The sequence below is a fragment of the Amphiprion ocellaris genome, chromosome 19 (genome assembly GCF_022539595.1).
Source record: "Amphiprion ocellaris isolate individual 3 ecotype Okinawa chromosome 19, ASM2253959v1, whole genome shotgun sequence".
Taxonomy (NCBI): Eukaryota; Metazoa; Chordata; class Actinopteri; family Pomacentridae; genus Amphiprion; species Amphiprion ocellaris.
In genome coordinates, this window is record NC_072784.1 from 22,494,430 (window position 1) to 22,514,947 (window position 20,518).

Here is a 20,518-nt window from a genome sequence, read left to right on the forward strand (position 1 = left end):
ACAGCTAGCAGCCTCGAATTTGGGCCACAGCTCTAAATTAGAATAGCAGCATGTGTGTCACACAGGCCTTTACTCAGCTCAGCAGTTCCAGATGTCACACATTTTGGGTCAAAATGGAAAAATTTTGCAGTTTTAGAGAATGGTGGGCTTTTATCTGTTTATCAGTTTAAAGAGCATGCAGGCAAAATACTGTCATGATGTGGTATTTACAATTAATGCATTCAACGTCATAATGAATTTCAGTTTTTATTGAAAAAAGGACATGAACAGTTTTGAACAACTGCAATATCAATTTACAGTATTTGCATTATAATTTACAAAAGATTTTTTTTAAAAATGTGTACAGGCTCTGGTTTGTGCAGGAAGGTGGGAAGACCCTGGTAGAAAAATATAGACCTAAGACAGGAAAAGTGTCACTGTGAGAACAGATAAAATTGTTTAATAGATTTCTTTACCAGAGAAGCACTAAAGCATTCTGGCATCCACTGACATTATCCAAGCTTGAATGTGCCACAGTAACACCTAGAGTAACAGGTAAAGATCAGTCTAGCATAAGCCTGAAGTCAAGTGTGCTCCAAGCATTCAGGATTTCTGATTCTAAGTGAAATAAGTCCCGATCTTTAATAAGACAAATTGAGGGCACATTCAGAAAGAAAAAAAACAAAACTTCACACCCAGCGCTAAAATGAGAGGGTTAATTAGGATGTGTCCAAATTCTGCACATCTTCCATGCCAAAAACACTGATGTTAATGTAAAGTAGACTGTTAATTTAAATGATTCAGTGTTTCACCAGCCAACCCTTGTTAGATGAGGAAAAGGTTTCAAGTCAACTAACAGAAGAGTTACCGTTCTCTGGTATATATATATGTACACATTTGGCTTTGGGTAAGAAAAATTTCTGCTCTTGTTGGGGAAAAAAGTCTCTGGTGAGGAAGAAAGTGCACTAAAGCTTTGGAAAACACACTGACAGAGTCATGCTTGTCTACAGCTAGAAATAACACTAAAGGCTGCATCTGAAATCTTCAAAATAGATACTTTAAAAGACAAATAATACATTGTGGCTCCTAGATTTCTGTCTAAACATACAATATGTAACTTAGCAGCACTTATAGTCAACATTCATAGCCTTAGCTCAGGGTCAAGCTTCGTGTCACTTTCTACCACTGAACAGTATTGCACATTCGGACACAAAGACCTGTAAGAAGTGGCAGTATACTGCGCAATGAATCCCATCCTAATGCTTCTTCCTGTGACATCTAATGCAGTGTGTGTCAGTCAAAGCCACACCAACTGAGTGCCTCTACTGGGACTTTTGGTAAGGCACACATTGCAAAAGATGCTATACTTAGACAAAGATGATAGGTTGAGGAGCATAGTGTACTCATGCTCGCAATCTGTGCAAGACATCATTTTTCCTGCATCCCATGAAGCCAAAGAAGACTTTAAAAAATCTTTGCTATGAGACCAGCTCATTAACAAATGACACCCTATTTTTGTGCTGGTGGTTTACCTTGTAAAAATGTTGTCAGTAGCCTCTACAACAACATTGTTTGACTTTAAATGGTTAAATTGTCCAAAAAAAAAAATGGTTGGCATTTTAAAACTTCAAGTTTAATTGATTCTTAATCAAATAAATTTAAATATTTTACCTAACCATAATTTCATGTGACATTATGCCACAAAACAAACCTATTACACCCAGGATGTTCAATGCAGAAAGTGCAGATTGGGAATATGCAATTGAATAAATAAGCAAATCTTACCCCAAACTGCTTTTCTAATAAATATTTTACCTTAGATACTGTCATGCAGTATGCACATAAACAGAATGGACAGTGTGTAAGTGAAGGCATCTAACCCATTTGTATCCCTCTTGCTCCATGCAACCAGTTCATTTATCACAACTTGCACTATAAACAATATAACATGTTTGTATTTCCTTGATGTATCATGCATGAGCTTCTGCATAGAGGACTCAAATTGCAGTCTTTTACAAACTGTCATGCAATGTCAAAAACAGCAATCAGGACCAAAGTTCAAGCAAACTTTAACATACCCTGTGGTAGTTTTTAAACCTTTGTTACACCTCCAGTCATATTTCAGATTCTGCCGTCAAAGGCGTGGATTCTAAAGGCATGGAATCCAGATTGCATTCAGAGTCTGACACCACATCTGTGTTTGTATCCTCAAGTGCACAAACCTCAACACCCCTCATCACCCTGTTTTCCTCCTCCTCAAACTCCTCCTCCATCTCAACCTTTTCGAGAGCCACTTCATTCTCGTAACAAAAGGAGTTCCTGGAGCTGGAGGCATTGGACTTCTTCTCGGCCAGTTCTCTTGCACTGCAATTGGGCGTGCTGGGTACCTCGTAGGTGTTATCAAACCGAGAGTAGTCCACTTTGTAATAGTTCTTTTCTTCAAAGAGCACCGGCTCAAAACGGTGGCCCCAGAGAATCTCGCTGGCCACATAGGAGCTCCGACACTGAGTAGTCATGGCTGTAGCCTCGACCATGCCCTCCAGAATCACTACAATCTCAAACTCTGCTGTTTCCAACTCCTGTTTACCCATCTCGTAGAATGGGCTGTCCTCATCAATCTCATGCACAATGGTAATTGGAGACACCAGGAAGATTCTGTCAATGCCACTGTCAAAACCCACATCGATGTCTACCTGGTCCAGAGGGATGAACTCTCCCTCAGCAGTGGTGCGGGACTTAAGGAGCTGGGCCCTTACATGGGCCTCCACCAGGTGACTCTTCCTCAGGTTCCCCACCCGCCACATCAGGCAAAGTTTGCCATCCCTCATTGCCACTGTAGCATAGTGGCTGAACACCAAGGTCTCATTCCTCTTTTTGGGCTTTGCCATCTTGGCCATGACAGCACCGATGATAAAAGCATCAATGATGCAGCCCACAATGCTTTGGAAGACCACCATAAAAACTGCAATGGGGCACTCCTCTGTTACATAGCGATAGCCGTAGCCGATAGTGGTTTGTGTCTCCACTGAGAACAAAAAGGCAGCAGTAAAGCTGTCCACATTGGAAACACACATCTGAGTCTCACTCTCTAAGTCCCCGTAGGAGAGGGCCACTACCCAGAAGACAAAGCCAAAAAACAACCATGACAACAGGAAAGAAAGGCAGAATATCAGCAGCATCCAGCGCCAGCGAATGTCCACACAAGTGGTGAAGATATCTGCCAGGTAGCGCTGGCCTTTCTCACTCATATTGATAAACTGCACATTGCAGTGGCCGTCCTTCCTGACAAAACGGCTCTGACGCTGGTGCTCTGTGTGCCCCTTGTTGACATTGCCATTTCCGTAGCCATTGGGGACTGCAATAGTAGCCAGCTTCATGCCGTCTTCCTCAGAGGACACAATGCTGTAACGGTGGCTTCGCACACTCCCCATCACTTCCACCTGGGAGGGCTGGGCCGATTCTGCTTTGGAAAACAGTCTAAGTTTTTGGTAGAAGCGTTGGAGAAACAGTTTTGAATGATCCTGGGGACAAACTCAAGCAGAAAATGTGGACAACAGGACTCAATCCTGTGGGGAACAGGGAAGACCCAATGTGTGCTTCTGTGGCTGTGTTATGCACCGTTGGTGAGAGCAGGTCACACCTCTCTGACACTTGCTTTGGACCTCATCAGTGAAGTGGGCTGCGGAAATTACAGAGAGAGAGAAAAGTGGTTTTAAAGTAATTGGCAGAAAGCAGAGCAAAGATCAGTGCATATTGGTGTCTGGTTACCTGCTGTCTAAATAATGCAGTGTACACTCAGTGATAGCAGTACCATTCTTGCATACACAGACAATGTATAAAAAAATATATGGTGGGCAGTCAGAGACACACTGAACGCACTGAGGGTCTATTGTCAGCAATAGATTAAAAGTAGAAAATGATGTTTACACTGCTTAATCTAAGTATTAATTAGGCATGTCCGTCCATGGGGAGCTGAGTCAAATTACAGATCAAGTTTATGTTAATCCAGTGAGCCACTGGAACAGCGATACAGTGCAAGTAGCTGTTCTGTGCAGATGTTTCTCCTAAATGTAGCATGAATTTAAAAACTTACAGCATATTCACTAATGATTGCTTTTAATTATGGTGTAAGCATAGAGTTGCATTGAACCAAAATTACTGAACCAGTAACCTTGCATTATATGTAATAGAACAACAAGGGCAGCTAAATTACAAAAGCTATTGACTCGGTGTGTGTGGCATTAGAAGTCCATTAAAATACAACACCACAGGCTACAAAAGGCTGTGGACAACCAGACATGCTGTGCTTGTGCCAAAATAACTCCCGCCTCCACTTTCTTAACTATCTCATCTGAGTTTTTTTTTTATTGTGTCCAAGTGGAAAGGATTTATAACTAAAATTCAGAAGTCAATTCAGTACATATTCTCATTTTTCTGAACTGCTTTGACATCTGTGCTGCTGAAAGTGCAGCACAGATGTCAAAAATGAAATTCTTGGTACGCAGCACAAGTCATCTTTATTCTGTCATCTGATTTTATGTCTCTTAAGCTGCTCAAAATGTCACATGCAAAAAGATGTGCAGGACATGGTCTCCCTGCATGATCTTTGTTTTTCTCATCTAGTGATGTCACTGCTCGAAATAGCAACATGTCACTCACACTATTGACAATATGGGGCTCCATTCATCCACAGCTCAAAACCTGGCAAATACTTTAGTGTAATGGGTTCCAGTAACTGTCTATGGTAGTAAAAATGCTACTTCAATCTCCTAAATACTACATGCAAAATGTACTAATTACTTGCATAAATTTAATGACAAAGACATGAACATGTCAAGTACATGTCAAGTTTATTTAATGCGCATCCTGTCCATTGTGTGGCATTCAAACAATCATACACTTAACCGTGCATAGCTGACCCTCCCTGGGCAAACCAAACCTCTAACTTTTGACACTGACTGCATTACGGCCTTATTGCACTGCAGAGCTAGCTTTTATCTGCTCATTATATCACATCACTTATTGCTGCAGGTTGTTACATGGTGACAGACCAAGGCTTCCAGAGGCTGCACAACCTGTGATTGTTTGTTTTGCATGTGTTCTCAGTTGGAGCCAACAGCCGAGGCAGATGGAAACTGGTTACATAAAGCTGCTCTATTTTTTATTACGCAAATCAATAACTATGGCCAATCATTCAGCCGATGGTTTTTGTGATATAAACCTTTGTTGCTTGATTATATTGTGTATTTTGAGCAATTTCACATTTTTTGTCTGTTATTATTTTTAATAACTTAGACTTTTAATTCTAAAGGGTTAAAGGATTACAAAGATTCACCTCCTGCACAGACATCATTAGTTCAAATCAAGGACAGGGGAATGGTAGGATATCCAGTCAGCATAATTCCTCTAAGACAAATTCCACATATATAACAACAACAACAAACTAATAATAATAATAATAATAATAATAATAATAATAATAATAATAAATGAATAAAAGTGATGTGCAATACTAAATTACTGAATTATAGCACATCAAACATATTTTTTCAGAAGTGGATTTCATTTCTCACGACTTTTTGAGTTTTGCAACTAGAGTACTAGAGTACACATCATTAATTGCAACTTGATCTATAGTGTAGCTTGTATTTCCCACAGCAGACAGCATTTTCCCGCTTCATACACCTACCTGTTGGTCCTTGCAGCACAAATCAAATATCTCCTTGTTGTAATAAGTCCCATATGCGCCAGGCATGCGCACCTCCTCCCTTTTTTTTTTATTCTCGCGGCTCTTTTATTATGATTTCCTGGTTTCCCGTCTTGAGCTGTAAATACTGCCATAACCCTCTCCAGCAATACTGAAGAAGATAGTTGTCGTTGCAAAGATCGACTTTAAAAGCACGTGTGCCTATCCCCCGCCCCCTGTCGCACTGACGACCAATAGGAAGCTGCAGCGCCGGGTCTGAGTCCACAGAGAGGCTGCATATCATCTGTTGGAGTGGCAGACAAGGTGCGAACAGCGACTCTTTGAAAACTTGATGGTGACAGTGGAGATAAGTAATAGCTGCAGTGCAAATGCACATACAATAGACATGCTTGTTTTTGTGAGTGGTCAAAGTGATGAAATGCATGACTTGTAGTTGAGTTTTGGCAACATGTTTGTCCTTTCGTGTGCAAGACTTAAGCAAACACACTGGATATTATGGAATACAATGCCGACAGTATATGACAACTTTCATATAATTCACCAGGGTTACAGTGATGTTGAGTGGCTAAACACAGGGTGGCGGTATAGAGCTATAAAGTGATCTAAATTGAGACGTGCAAGCACCAAATAACCGCTTTAAATCTTGTATAAAAGATTTATTGAAATGAAAGAGCAGGCTTTTCAAGCTTTATTTGACTTAAATTTTCATATTTTAAAAGCATAAAGAAACATATCAAATTATGAACACTGTATATGCTACAAATGCACATATAAACATATTTATGAGAGCTCAACTAATCACACAATCCACAAAAAGTAGTGCTGTAGAAACAATTCCACATGCACTGCAATGCAAAGCAGGCTATGTGTTATTTTCTTCGCTTGTTATGCTACAAAAAGGTTTGATGCATCACTTCCTCAGTGGTGTCAACGTTCACCTGGCAAGTGTTTCTGTGTCCATTGCTCTTGACAGATGATAAGAGTGGGCTGCCCTCTACTGGACACCTCCTCCTGTCATATTCCTCGGCACTCATGAAGGGCATTGACACCCACGAGGTCTCGTTGAACAGACCATAGTCGACCTTGTAGTGCTTCTTGCCCGGTTTCACCATGTCCTGGAAACGCTGGCCCCAGCGAATTTCTGTAGGTGTGTAGGAGGTTCGTGTCTGGTGGAGCATACCTGTGGAGTCGCCGGTGTAGGTGAAAGACACTACTATCTCAAAGTAGCCCTCCAGCAGGTCATCAGGGCCCAAGGTGTAGAGGGGGCTGCCGGGCTCCAGCTTGTGAATAATGGTGGCTGGTGTGACAAGGACAATGTCCCGATCCTGGATGTCCAAGTCTTGGTATGATATCACAACGAAGCCCAGTGGTTTCTTCACATAGCGGACTAACTGAGCCCTGATGACCCCATCCAGAATGTGATTACCTCTCAGGTCCCCAAGGCGCCATGACAGGCACAGAACCCCGTCTCGCAGGTTGACCACAGCACAGTTGCTGAAACCCACCGTCTGAGCTCTCTTCCGAGCAGATGCCATCTTAGCCACGACAATGCCAATGACAATGGTGTCAAGAAGACAGCTGAATACATCTTGAACTGTCACCACAATAATAGCCACCATACAGTTCTCGGTCGTTACCCTGAAGCCATAGCCGATAGTTGCCTGGGTCTCCATTGAGAACATAAAGGCTCCAGTGAAGCCACGCACGTTTGCCACACATAGATCCTCATCTGCATTGTCAATGTCTCCATTTACGTGGGCTATGAGCCAGTAAAGGAGACCAAAAAAGAGCCAAGACAGAATGTATGAAAGGGAAAAGAGGAGGAGCATCACCCTCCAGCGGATCTCCACAAGAGTGGTGAAAATGTCTATTAAATATGGGCTCCAGTCTCCAGGGGTCTTGTGAAACACCACAGGGAACCTGCCATCTTTCTGCATGTAGCGGAGCTCCCTCTGCTTGTTTCCCTTTTCCCTGCCCAGAGTGTGGACTGTGGTATAGTGGGTATCAATGACCTGTTCGCCTCTTTCTGTGCTCATTTTGATAGCTAGCTTTCAGGCTCCTGTTGAAAGACAGGGGAGAGATGGAAATGCAGAGGAGGATGTCAGTTGTACTTTTCTGTTTAGGTTGAATAACATGACAGTGTACTCATGAGCAGGAGGGACAGCATTTTACTCATTACATGTGACTAAAATGTAAAATCCTCTTCAACTTGTTTATTAAGCTGAAACTTTCATGTTTGAGCAAGCAGCCTCGGTCACTCAGTGCCTCAGGCAGAAAATTACTTGAGCAGTGCCCAAAACATACTTCAAGATCACAAACTTCCCCTGGTTGATTATTTACTGGTAGTTCTATTACAGCCTGGACACTGTCCAAATCATTTGTGCTAAAAGCTCCCTCTAATGCCCACATTATGACCATTTTCATTCAGTGTGTTCTGTTAAAAATACTCCAGCACTGAATTAAAGCTTAAAACTATCTGACATTCCATAATGTCAGGATAATGCACAAGTTTAAGTTGTGGTCAGATTTCTGAATACAGGTGCATCTATTACCAATATGTAATTATAAAATACAATTTGTTTATTTTTTGGTATTTTAACCAATGTGCACTTTTACGCAATGTAGTACTTCAGTTTGTGCAGATATTTATTAGTCATCTAGGCAGAACAAAGTGAATTACTGTCTCTATGTAAAGTATGAGCAACGTAAAAGACTGCCACAACTATGTGCTTTTACTTTTAGTAGTTTCAGCCATTTTGCCCAGATGTTTAGCTAAAATATTTGCATTTCCCTGGTCTTAAGAGTTTGTCCTGTTATATTGCTTCTGTTGTCAAATTCCATGTGTCATTTTAATTCTTGTTTGTTACATCAAACTTAATATATTACTTCTGTGGATGTCACAACTTCTCCACAGACTTAATTTTTTTGTTGAATAGTTTTGTGTGTGAAATTTTATTCAATTCATTGTGTGTCTGATTTAGGAACATCTAGCAGTCAGGTTGCAGACTGCAAACAAGTAAACATCACTCGCCTCTCCCTCCCTATCCAGGCTTATTGGAGAATCTACAGTGGCAGCTAAAGACTAGATCTAGAGTTTGACTTACACTGCAGAAGCACAGCGGTGCAACATGGTGGAGGAGGACGCACTCCCATGGTATTTAAATGGCTCATTCTAAAGCAATGAAAAAACTGTTCTTATTTTCAGGTGGTGACACACTAATGAAAACCAAATTAGAAATATTATACTCCATGTTTGCCAATAGATCCTCCTAAATCCTACACACTTAGTTAAAATTAATTAGTTTAGTGGGCTATGTTGTTGGATAAAAAGGTTTAAGAAATTTTGTTAGATCATTTTAAAGGGGAAAATTTCCAAGTTGGTTGAATACTTTATATAAATGCTGTATAGACTTCAGCCCTTGACCATCTGATGAGATTAACTGAGGCCCTGGATTAGGGTTGATCAGTTTCACTTATCTAAGTTTTCACGAAGTGTGTTGTCTTCCAGATATGACCCAGATCAAAGAAACATGAGCAGTCTTTTGACAATAAACTGAAGATGCTTTATTGCAGAGAAATAAAAAGTGTGGCTGTAAAAGGTTTTTGTTGTCTGACAGAAGTTGTCAGAAAGCAAGTCTCAGTTCATTAAGCAAAATCTTGACTTTAGTGCTGTGCAGTTATTCAACTGTTGTTGTCCTCATGAGGGTAAATTATTACCCTCAAACTACCTCTAACAGGTCTCCCTTCCAATGCTACCTAAAAGTCAAATTTTAACCACACCACCTTCATTTCAGTAACTCATAAAATAATAAAGCTGTGACATTTATATCACTTTCTTAGTCTGTACTCGAGCGCGGCTACTTGACTCGTGACTGATAAAAGCTTTGCTATCAAGGTTCAGCATAGAACACACTCACCTGTTTAATCAATAATTTTTTTTCACACCATGTCCTTCCTGTCAGTCAGTCACCGTTTTTATTGCTTAATTGAGTCAGATGAGAACACGTAGCTGATGTTTATCTCAGTTTATGACAAATAAACTGTTCAATAGTTTTAATTTTACACTGCCACTCTCTTTGTTAGGTTGTGACAAATGTAGTCTTTAAAATGGGTTTTACTGTAGTTTGAGTAGGTTGCCGTTGGTAGAAAGTCAGTAAATGAAGAAAGTAAAAAAAAAAAAAGATAATCAGAGATGGAAAAATTCAAAGATTGTGGCAATTGGCATCTTGAGACCATTTACAGCAACACTGCTCAAACATTTAAACCACAATATAATAAATGCTCAGTAATGTTGCTGCAAGTCATTATTTGATAATTTAGTGGTGAAATATATGCAGAAAAATAGCAAATTACCAGGTAAATGTGTTTTTTAAAGAGGTGAATACTTGACTCAGTGATCAGAGCCTGTTTTATGCAAGTCCATGAACAAGGACAATCAGGTCCAGGAAAAAGGTCGTTGGGAGCCACCTACTCACCCTCGAGCACAGACACACAGTCCCGTTACAAGCAGGGAATTTTACCAAGACTAGCTTAAGCTGTTATGGTATTGTAGTTCCAGTCTTAACTTTACCTCATCTGTATAGGTGCTATAACTTTGCTGCCTCTCTTCATAATTCCTGACAGGACATTTTTTCTTTGTAACTTTATACATTTTTCTTATTTCTTGTTTTTATTTTTCATATTTAGGCCTTTTCTCTTTTTAATCTGTTAAAACGGACTGCACGGGACTACACTCTGCTGCAGGAGAGCACATGAGACACGTAAGCTTGAATCTTTTAAATTCAAGACTTTTGACATGACCCCTCATGAGTCACGGCCTTTTATCATTTAACCACATGGCATAATAAAATAATTCTTCACATAGTTTACATTGTTATTTGTCACTTATTATAACTGGATGCTACATTTTTACTGCTGTCTTTGGCTTATTCTGTGGAAATAATGTCAGTGCTTTTAAAGGTTTTTTTGACCTAGTCTCTACTCTTCCAGGTATTAGTTATTATTATTATAATAGCCAATTCTTTCATTTCTCTTTAGCATAGCAATTTCATATTACATTACCATCATATTCTTGCTTATTAACTAGCCCTTTATTATAGCCAAAAATAAGCACAAATATTCCAATGTCCAACTTACGTGCAAAGTAGAAAGTATGTCAGGTGTCACAGAAGTCCATCGGATCTTTTCCGCATTAGACAATGTTGTTCAGCTGAAATAAGCTCTAGGCTCATCTGGTTGCAGAATGTGACATTGTTGGGGGCTGGCCTGGTCCTGAGGCAAAGTCCCATTTTGTTCAGATATCAGAGCAATTATTTCCCTCTGAAACCTTATTGGATAGTCCAGAACGATTTATGACTTATGGAATATTTCAAGGGTTCCTCAAGACAAAAACATCAAATGTTCCGTCCTGTCCTTAACTGTTTGTCCCAGGATAATGAAACAGAGGTTGTGCAATCTAAATAGTCTTCCATTAGATAATAAAACCTGAGGTATGTTTCTGATGCTGCAGGTTGTTTTTCAGGTATTTCAGTCATTTCCCTTCAAATTTCCGTGATTCATTAGACAGGAAGTTAACCTTTGCTCATCGGGGGAGACAACATTGACCCTGGGATTTTCTTATACTCGATTGTCCTCAGTTTAGTTCTGATAAGAGAAGAAAGATCACAACTGAACTGCCAGGACGTGCTAACTTGTCAACCACATTTATTGCTGCCATAACAGCAAGCAGAGCTGGTACAAAGAGGTCAGCAACACCCAAACAGCCTTATTGTGGCTTTTAAAAATAGAACACGATTTCCCCCTTCGTTTAAAACTCACCTGATTCACCGACTGTTTTTTTTTGTTTTGATGTGTGAAGACAAAGATAAGAGACATTCCTTTGAGAGATAACCTGGAAAGAAGAGTTCAGTAGTGTCATTTACAGGCAGCAACTTTAGAATCAATAAGTGACAGAAAATAGGATGTTTCCTTTACTATAGTACTAAAAATACCCAACTATGAAAGTCACAGAGCAGTAGATGGATTTATATTGATTTAAGTGTCCCACACTACAGTGTGTCCAGCACTCTGGGTTCACAACATACCACACAAAACTCCAAATTAAATTTTAATAACAAAAATTTCAAGGAAACAGCACTGATTACAGTACTTGCAATGCTTTTTCTAGATGTGACCCAAACAGGCCCACAAATAATGACATGCATGTAACTAAGGAGTCAAAATTGAAAATGTAAGGTGTTCAGCAGAACATTCTAATCAGATTAATGACTGTAAGAAAATATTTATTAAGTAGACTTAGTGGTTAGATCATTCTTTGTACAATAAGAAGTTACTGTCTTATAAATAATAGATACAGTCTAAGTATAATTCAAGCAAAAGACAGAGATCCCTGTGTGCACAATAACACTCAGGAACATTACCATCAGCCTTAGAGACTGGGAGGTTTAGTGCTACTCTGGAGAAGGATAGATTTTGTTTACTGTGTAATTATGGTGAAGTTGAGAATGAGGTTCATTTATTGTTTTACTGCCCAGTATACCAAGATATAAGGGAGGTACTTTTCAGTGAGATGTCTTCTGTTTATGCAGATTTTTTTTTTTAATTGGATGACTACGAAAAAAACTTAATTTCCGAAGGGGGACCTTTTTCATGGCAGAACTTCTTTGCCAGACCTGGGATAAAAGGCAACATACTTTGTCTGAGAACTGAGCAGCAGAATAATGTGTGTTTTGGATGCATTGCTGCAATGCTAGTATATTGGTGTCTTGTACACCCCTGAGGGTTGGGCACTCTTGTGTGCATGATATGAAAATAAACATATCAACCAATCAATCAATCAAAATAAGCAATACAAGTGTGGCAACATTAGTCAATAACATGAAAGTAAAGATACCAATGCAGCATAAGAAAACGTCAACAACATGCCCAAGTTTTTGTGTTTGTGTGTAACTGTGTGCACGTGGAGAGGCATGCAGGATATAAGCCTGGTTGAATTAAGGTGACAGAGTTTTTCAGTAGTGGCTACTCTACTGGGTAAAAAATAGGAAGCGGCTATGTGGTTTTGACTTAAAAGAGAGCAAGGCTTATTAAGGAAAAACTTGAAGAGATTTCAAGCTGCATTGTTAACAAGCGAATACCATGAAAATGAGTATAACGTGTCCCAGGGTGAAGGGCAAATCCATTTTGTTCATAGCGGTATGTTGTGCAATGACTGATGGGATATTCTGGTATTTTGAAGTAAAATAATTTGTGAAATGTTACAAATCCACAAAGAATGGGACATCAAGAAAAAACTGAAACTAGACAATCATTGAACTCAGGGATTCCACCGTCTAACTGGACTGTGATAGAAAGCTCCATGAAATCTGAAAGGTGCTGCATTAGCAAGTGTTTCCAAACATTTGCAGGGTGCTTTTGCTATCATGAACTCGGTGAAATCTGTGTCAATCCCCGCAGATGGCCCTACATATTGAAGTAAGATGATCACTTTAGATGTGGCTGAGAATCATCAATTGAAACCAAATAACCAAAACTACAACCTTGAAAAAGGCAACGTGTGGCTGAAAAATATTTGTATCATATATGAAATTTTGAGTATAATTTCAAAGTTATCTCTTTACTCATGATGAACTTGATTTAATTCCAGACATACCGCTAGCTCCAAAGAGGGACACATCTGGTGCATTTTTTCTTAATGTATTTAAATTACATTTCTACATAATTATAGCCACACAGTTGTACATTTGAGATACACAAATTATGGTTGCACATGCTATAATTATGAACTAACCTCACATAATATCGAGTCGATTTACACATATAAGCAGCAATAAGAGCAAATTATAAAACCTGAATTCATCATCCAGCTGTCAAAACGGAGTGTTTTTAATTGTCACGCCCTATCTCCACTACACTGAAACCACAGAAGTCTTTGTCCTGCCTCCGTGAGAGGAAGCCCAAGCTCTTTCAGGTATACTCACATCTCTATTACCATTTAAAATTTCAACCAGCTGTAATGACAAACAGCAGCTGGAGCTACCTGTGTCTGCAGGCAGGTAAACACACTGTGTGAGTAATTAGACTGATGTTCTGACTGTTTGTGTGACAGGTTAAAAAAATCGATTTAAAATAAATAAATAATCAAAAGTGTATTACACACAGGTTAAAAAAGCAGAACTATACAAAGGTTTAAAAGCTGATAGAAGAATTCATGAGTAGTTTAAAAACGAGTTAAAAGGGATTTGTAATTCATAATTAACTTGTGGACATGATTGTTACATTAAAAACATTAAGAGTTTACAAAGCTTACAATATTTATAGATTATTGCGAGTTTGATGATGCATGATCGATTGCTTTTGTCTGGCACTGTGTTCCCGCTTGCACTGTCGAGCTCCGTGTTCTTTTTGAATAAAGCCAAATGGAGGAAAGACGTGTGTCTCGTCTCTCTCCGGGTTTTTATCATAAAAGTTCCACAAACCTCTCCCAAACTCGTGGAGCAGAGGGCACAACATTTGGAGGCACCGCTGGGATGTTTAGTGAGAGAAAAATCCGCCAGAAGTAAGTGGGAGCTCAAGCTAAATATCCCTCATCGAACCCTAGCTTGCTAAGCTAGCATCGGAGACGCGAGGCACCGAAGGCATTCACCGCAGCTCTGTCAGCGAGTGCAGCAGGTTGTATCTGGTGCGCACAGCCACCACTAGAGGACACTATTGTATCACAAAGCTAACAGAAGCCCAGTTGAACTGCTTTATGCCCGAATCTCAGATGAAAATGGAGTCGGAGCTGGAAAAAGTGCAGCTAGAAGTCACAGGTGCTTTATATGGACTAAATATTGAACAACTGCTAAAAATATGTAATGAGCTAGAAATTCCTGGACTGGAAAAAGAGAGGATTGCAGACAAAACTCGAGGCCAGCTAATAACAATTATCACAAGCTATGTTGAGAGAGCTGAGCTTGAGGACGAGAGAATGTCTCATTTGCTCAGTATCAAAGACTTGATTGAAAGTATAAAAATGCCTGAGTTGGAGTTAGTAGATGAGGATAAAGAGAAAGAAGACCTGCAGAAAGAGGTAAACGCCCTACGGACGACACTTCAAGCTAAAGAGGAAGCCATGAGTCAGCTAATGGGTAAGAAAATGAGCCTGCAGAATTCACCAATAAAGAGAAGAGTGCCAGTGTCCCAAGATAACTACATGTGGCGCAAAGACTTTAAGATTTCAGGCCAAATAGGTGAGCCAGGACAAAAAGACAAGCTCACATTTTCAAGTTTGGCCAGGCAAATTGAAAGTGGGCACAGTAAAGGCTACCAAGAGGATGAAATAATTGATGCAGTAATTCGTGCCGTCACGCCAGGTCTGCAGCTTAGAAGTTACCTGGAAGGTAGAAGTGATCTGACTCTTCCCGCCCTACGGAGGATCCTAAGGTCTCACTATCAGGAGAGAGGGGCCACTGAACTGTATAAGCAGCTTTCATCTGAGGTACAGAGTAGTAAGGAGACGCCACAAAACTTCCTCCTGAGAACCATGGACCTTCGCCAGAAGATTCTCTTTGCGTCCCAGGAGGCTGAGTCAGGTCTAAAATATGACCCTGCCCTCGTTCAAAGTTTATTCATGCACACCATCCTAACAGGATTGCAGAGTGACAATGTAAAGAGTGACATGCAGCCCTACCTTCTACAGCCCACCACATCAGATGAAGTTTTGCTGGAGAAAGTAAGTGTCGCCTGTGCAAATGAAAAAGAACGACAAGACAAGAAGAAACATGTTGTCCCCCAGCGAGCGACCACTGTGCATGCTGTTCAGCCCAGTGACACCCCAGCACCTGTTGAGAAAAAGACTGTCCAAAAACAAAGCCCAGCCATCCCGACATCCGATCTGCTGTCAGAAATTAAAGAGATGCGGTCAGGGATGGTGCTGTTAGAGGACCTGCGAGCTGAGGTGTCCCAAATCAGAGAGACCATGCAAAAGTCTACAGCTCCAGCACAACCGACCAGTGAAGGACCTGAGGACCACTACCCAGCGCAGAGCTTCACACCTTATACACCATACCAACTGGATCCAACTGCTCAGCACTACTACCCACAGCGGGTCCCTGCAGCCTTTCAGCAGCACTCCCGATCAGCTCTTCAGCCGTACCACCCAGGACCAGGCCTGGCACCGATGAGAGGCACTTCACAGTTCCAGCAGCGCTTCGCTCCGCAGCGGTACTACATGCCCCGCCCACAGCAAAGGTGTTATTTTTGTATTCAAGCAGGTGAAGAGTTTTGTCAGCACTGTTTTCGGTGTGGGAGCAGTGAGCACTTTCGTGCTGGATGTAAAGCACCGAGGCCAGTGAAACCAGCCAAGGGTAACACTTTAAACTAGGAGAGGTCACCCCAGCGGGACATGGTGTGACCAGTGACATTAAAAGGTCCCAGTGTTGTTATGGTTGTACTACACAAGGTGAAAGTCAGAATTTAAAATGTTGTTCTGTGTGTAAAGGTGCCCTTTACTGCTCCAAAAAGTGCCAAGGGGAGCATTGGCCGGTACACAAAACCAAATGTAAACCCTACGCTTGTGGTGCTCTTCATGAGGGAGGTAGGAGGTTTTCTGAAAAACGAGTCAAAAATAAGATGTGTGAAAAAGACAAAATACCCTCAGTCAGACAGTTAGTGGGGAGTAAATGTCAAATCAGATGCTTTTTGAACAACAAACAGGTTGCAGCACTTTGGGACTCTGGTTCACAGGTTTGTGCTATTGATGAGTCATGGAAAGACGCTAACTTACCTGAAGTACCCCTGAAAAATGTGAGTGAGATTATTGACCCAAACGAACCCCTCCAACTCGAAGCAGCTAATGGTACAGATATGCCATTTGTGGGATGGGTTGAAATGCCGTTTAAACTGACCGCCAGTGACCCTGAGTTACTCATACCGGTTCTAGTACTTAAAGGTAACCAACAACAGTGTCCAATTATTGGATTTAACGTTATCGAGTACTTGGTTTCTGAAAATATGAGAGATGATACAGACTCAGGTGAAAAAGAGAGATTTCTGAGAGCAGTGGAACTAGCTTTCCCACATCTCAAGAGAAGCAAAGCAAGAACGTTCATAAAAGCAGTTAGTGTGGGACAAGCACATGAGTACAATGTGAAAACAACAAACGAGAGAGTGACTGTACCCAGCCAGAGTTCAGTGTTTATTGAATGTAGGGTGCAGGTTAAGCCATTTAAAGAGGACATTACACTGATTTTTGAACCCTTTGAAAACCCGCAATGGTCAGATGGTTTAGAATTCTGCGACACGCTAGTTTCGGTGAAAGCAGGGTCCACACCAAAGATAACTGTAAGTGTGCAGAACCCTACAAACCATGACATTACACTATCAGGGAGAACAACTATTGGTACTGTGCAGTCAGTGAGGTCTGTTTATTCTGCCAACATCTTCAATAAAGATCTCCCGCCTGTGGCCATCAGCAAGATTAATGTCCAGGACGTCTCAGGATGCACTCCCACCAGTGAGCAATGGGACCCTCCTGTCGACTTGTCCCATCTGGGTGAAAGCAAAAGAGAGACAGTTCAGCAGATGCTAAGACAGGAATCAGCATCATTTTCAAAAACTGACGATGACATTGGGTGTGTGAAGGATCTACAGATGGACATTTTGTTAAAGGACACTGAGCCAGTTTCGAAAACATATCTTTCTGTACCAAAGCCACTGTACAGAGAGATGAAGGACTACTTACAAGACTTAATAGCACAGGGATGGGTAGAAAAGTCTACTTCCTCTTATTCGTCTCCTGTTGTATGTGTAAGAAAAAAAGACGGTTCGCTGCGCTTATGTATTGATTACAGGGAGCTGAATCGTAAAACACACCCGGATCGACACCCCATACCCCGGGTACAGGACGTGATGGACAGCCTGGGGGGAAACACCATCTTTTCACTACTGGACCAGGGAAAGGCGTATCACCAGGGGTTTATGTCCAAGGAGAGCAGACATCTAACCGCCTTTGTGACCCCCTGGGGCCTTTACGAATGGATAAGGATTCCTTTCGGCCTCATGAACGCGCCAGCTGCGTTCCAGCGGTGTATGGAACAATGCTTAGAAGGACTGCGGGACGAGATATGTGTTCCTTATCTTGATGACGTTCTCGTGTTTAGCAGAACTTTTGAGGACCACGTCGAGGACGTCAGGAGAGTTTTACGACGTCTCAGAGACAATGGGATAAAACTAAAACCCCGAAAATGTGACCTGTTCAAACCAGAAGTAAGGTATCTAGGCAGGATTGTATCTGCCGAGGGAAGCAAAATGGACCCGGCAGACACCGCTGCAGTAAGAGCCCTGAAAGACAAGCAACCAGGTACTGTTGGTGAGCTCAGAGCAATACTTGGACTGTTAAGCTACTACAGGCAGTACATCAAAGATTTCTCTCGTATTGCTAGTCCCTTGTATGACTTACTCAAAGCTCCTTTGAAAGCAAAGACTCAGTTAAACATAAGGAGAAAGACAATGAAACAAAACAACAATGTGCCCTCAAGTACGCCTATTCAATGGGGTGATACACACCAGTCAGTCTTAGAGCAGTTGATAGACTGTTTAGTTCAGCCTCCTGTTTTAGGTTTTCCAGACTTTACGCAACCCTTTATTTTACATACAGATGCCTCTAACCAAGGTTTAGGAGCTGTATTGTATCAAAGGCAAAGTGGCAAACTCCGTGTTATAGCATATGGGTCTAGGACTCTAACTGCAGCTGAGAAAAATTACAACTTACACTCAGGCAAGTTAGAATTCCTAGCTCTTAAATGGGCTATTACGGATAAGTTTCGTGATTACTTGTACTATGCACCGTTCTTCACTGTGTTTAGCGACAATAATCCGCTTACTTATGTTTTGTCGACAGCTAAGTTGAATGCTACAGGGTGTAGATGGGTTGCAGAACTTGCCGATTTCCGTTTTACAGTGAAGTATCGCCCTGGAAAAGAGAACATAGATGCAGACAGTCTGTCTAGAATGCCTTTAGACATGGAGACTTATATGGAGAAATGTTCAAAAGAAATGTCATATGATGTTGTGAGTGCAGCTATACAAGCAGTTGACCATCAGAATGGATCTAGTGCAGCATGGTCTATGGGTATTTCAGCTAAGAGTGCCACAGTGTCAGTGAGCATGCCCATAGCTCCACTTACTGTAGGACAGATCAAACGAGACCAAGAAACCGATCCTATGGTTGGACAGATTGTGAAATATAAACTGACAGAGACAAAACCCTCAGGTTCAGAACTCAAACAGCTTAGTCCACAGGTTGTGTGTCTTTTAAGAGAGTGGGACAAGTTACAGTTTAATGACAGAGGTGTTTTATACAGACAAACAACAAACAGAAAACAACTTGTGCTACCTGAAATACATAGGTCGACAGTGTTACAAGAACTCCATGATGAAATGGGTCACCATGGCGTAGAGAGAACTACTTCTTTGGTACGGGACCGTATTTACTGGCCCTTCATGCAAAAAGAAATCGAGGACTATGTACTGAGAAAGTGTGTGTGCCTTAAGAACAAGAGACCAATCCGTGAGACGAGAGCACCACTCACAAACATAGTTACTACTCAGCCTTTTGAACTTGTTTCTGTTGATTTTTTACATTTAGACAAATGTAATGGTGGCTATGAGTATGTACTTGTTCTTGTTGATCATTTTACACGTTTTGCCCAGGCTTACGCCACCACAAACAAGTCTGGTAAGACAGCGGCAGACAAGATCTTTAATGACTATGCTTTAAAATTTGGATTTCCCCAGAGGCTTCACCATGATCAAGGTGGTGAATTCGAGAACCAGCTTTTTGCCCAGCTGAAGGAGTATTGTGGAGTTTCAGGCTCAAGAACAACGCCATATCACCCAATGGGAAATGGGCAAGTTGAGCGCTTTAACCGGACTTTGATTCAGATGTTGAAAACACTCACTGAGAAACAAAAGAGTAACTGGAAAGATTCTTTAAACAAACTGGTCTATGCTTACAATGCTACTAAAAGTGAAGTGACAGGATTTTCACCTTTTTACTTACTTTATGGACGGTCACCCCGGTTACCAGTGGACATGTTGTTCTCTTTATCACCAAACGATGATCAGTGTGATGGTAACCATCAGAACTACGTGCGAAAGTGGAAAGAGGGTATGAAAGACGCTTATGAGATCACCCGAGAGAATGCAAACAAAGCCGGTGCTCGGAGTAAGAGACTTTATGACAGTAAGCTAAGGTATTCTACCCTGTTACCCGGAGATCGTGTTTTAGTGAGGAATTTGACTCCACGTGGGGGTCCAGGCAAACTGAGAAGCCACTGGGAAGATGTTGTGCATACAGTGGTTCGTCAAGTTAGCAAAGACATTCCTGTCTATGAACTGAAACCTGAGAGGGGCAAGGGCAGATCCAGAACTTTACATCGCAATCTTCTTCTGCCATGTGACCATTTGCCCTTAGAGACTTCTTTGCAGCCCCGACTAAAGAGAAGGACTTCTCCGAGATCAGCTGAGATACCAGAAATCCACTCAGAAGAGGATGACGACGATGAGTATTATCCAGTGCCATGCCTCCATAACACTCGCCCCGACTCACCGCAGCCTGAGGGGACCACACAGTCGACTCACCAGGAGGACAACCAACCTGAAGAGGTGCTGCAAGAGTCCGAGCCTGAAGATGCAGAAGTTAATGAACCCCCAGAGGATAACATTGATCAGGTAGAAGACCAACCAGTGGAGGTAAGCCTTCCTTCTCCTCGCCCACCTGCTTCTCCTACCCACAGTGATCAGAATGAAGAAGTGACTTTGAGACCGAGACGTGAATCCAGAAAACCAAAA

The 20,518-nt window shown here is 41.4% G+C and overlaps 2 protein-coding genes across 2 annotated transcripts; both read right to left on the bottom strand.

Annotated features, from left to right (window-relative positions):
- Positions 1-232: 232 nt before the first annotated feature.
- On the bottom strand, positions 233-5,844 carry LOC111564616 (inward rectifier potassium channel 2-like). The gene is made up of 2 exons (XM_023264305.3): positions 5,669-5,844; positions 233-3,658 (listed from the first exon to the last, which is right to left on the bottom strand). Exon 2 carries the CDS (start codon positions 3,408-3,410, stop codon positions 2,094-2,096), a length of 1,317 nt encoding a protein of 438 aa, XP_023120073.1. The 5' UTR covers positions 3,411-3,658; positions 5,669-5,844; the 3' UTR covers positions 233-2,093.
- A 483-nt stretch (positions 5,845-6,327) lies between these two features.
- LOC111564652 (inward rectifier potassium channel 16-like) lies at positions 6,328-11,020 on the bottom strand. The gene is made up of 2 exons (XM_023264361.3): positions 10,823-11,020; positions 6,328-7,745 (listed from the first exon to the last, which is right to left on the bottom strand). The coding sequence occupies exon 2, from the start codon at positions 7,720-7,722 to the stop codon at positions 6,577-6,579; it is 1,146 nt and encodes a 381-aa protein (XP_023120129.2). The 5' UTR covers positions 7,723-7,745; positions 10,823-11,020; the 3' UTR covers positions 6,328-6,576.
- Between the last annotated feature and the right edge of the window lie 9,498 nt (positions 11,021-20,518).

Excerpts from the sequence above, each read along its gene's own strand:
- LOC111564616 (XM_023264305.3), bottom strand. The coding sequence starts at position 3,410 with ATGGGGAGTGTGCGAAGCCACCGTTACAGCATTGTGTCCTCTGAGGAA.
- LOC111564652 (XM_023264361.3), bottom strand. The coding sequence starts at position 7,722 with ATGAGCACAGAAAGAGGCGAACAGGTCATTGATACCCACTATACCACA.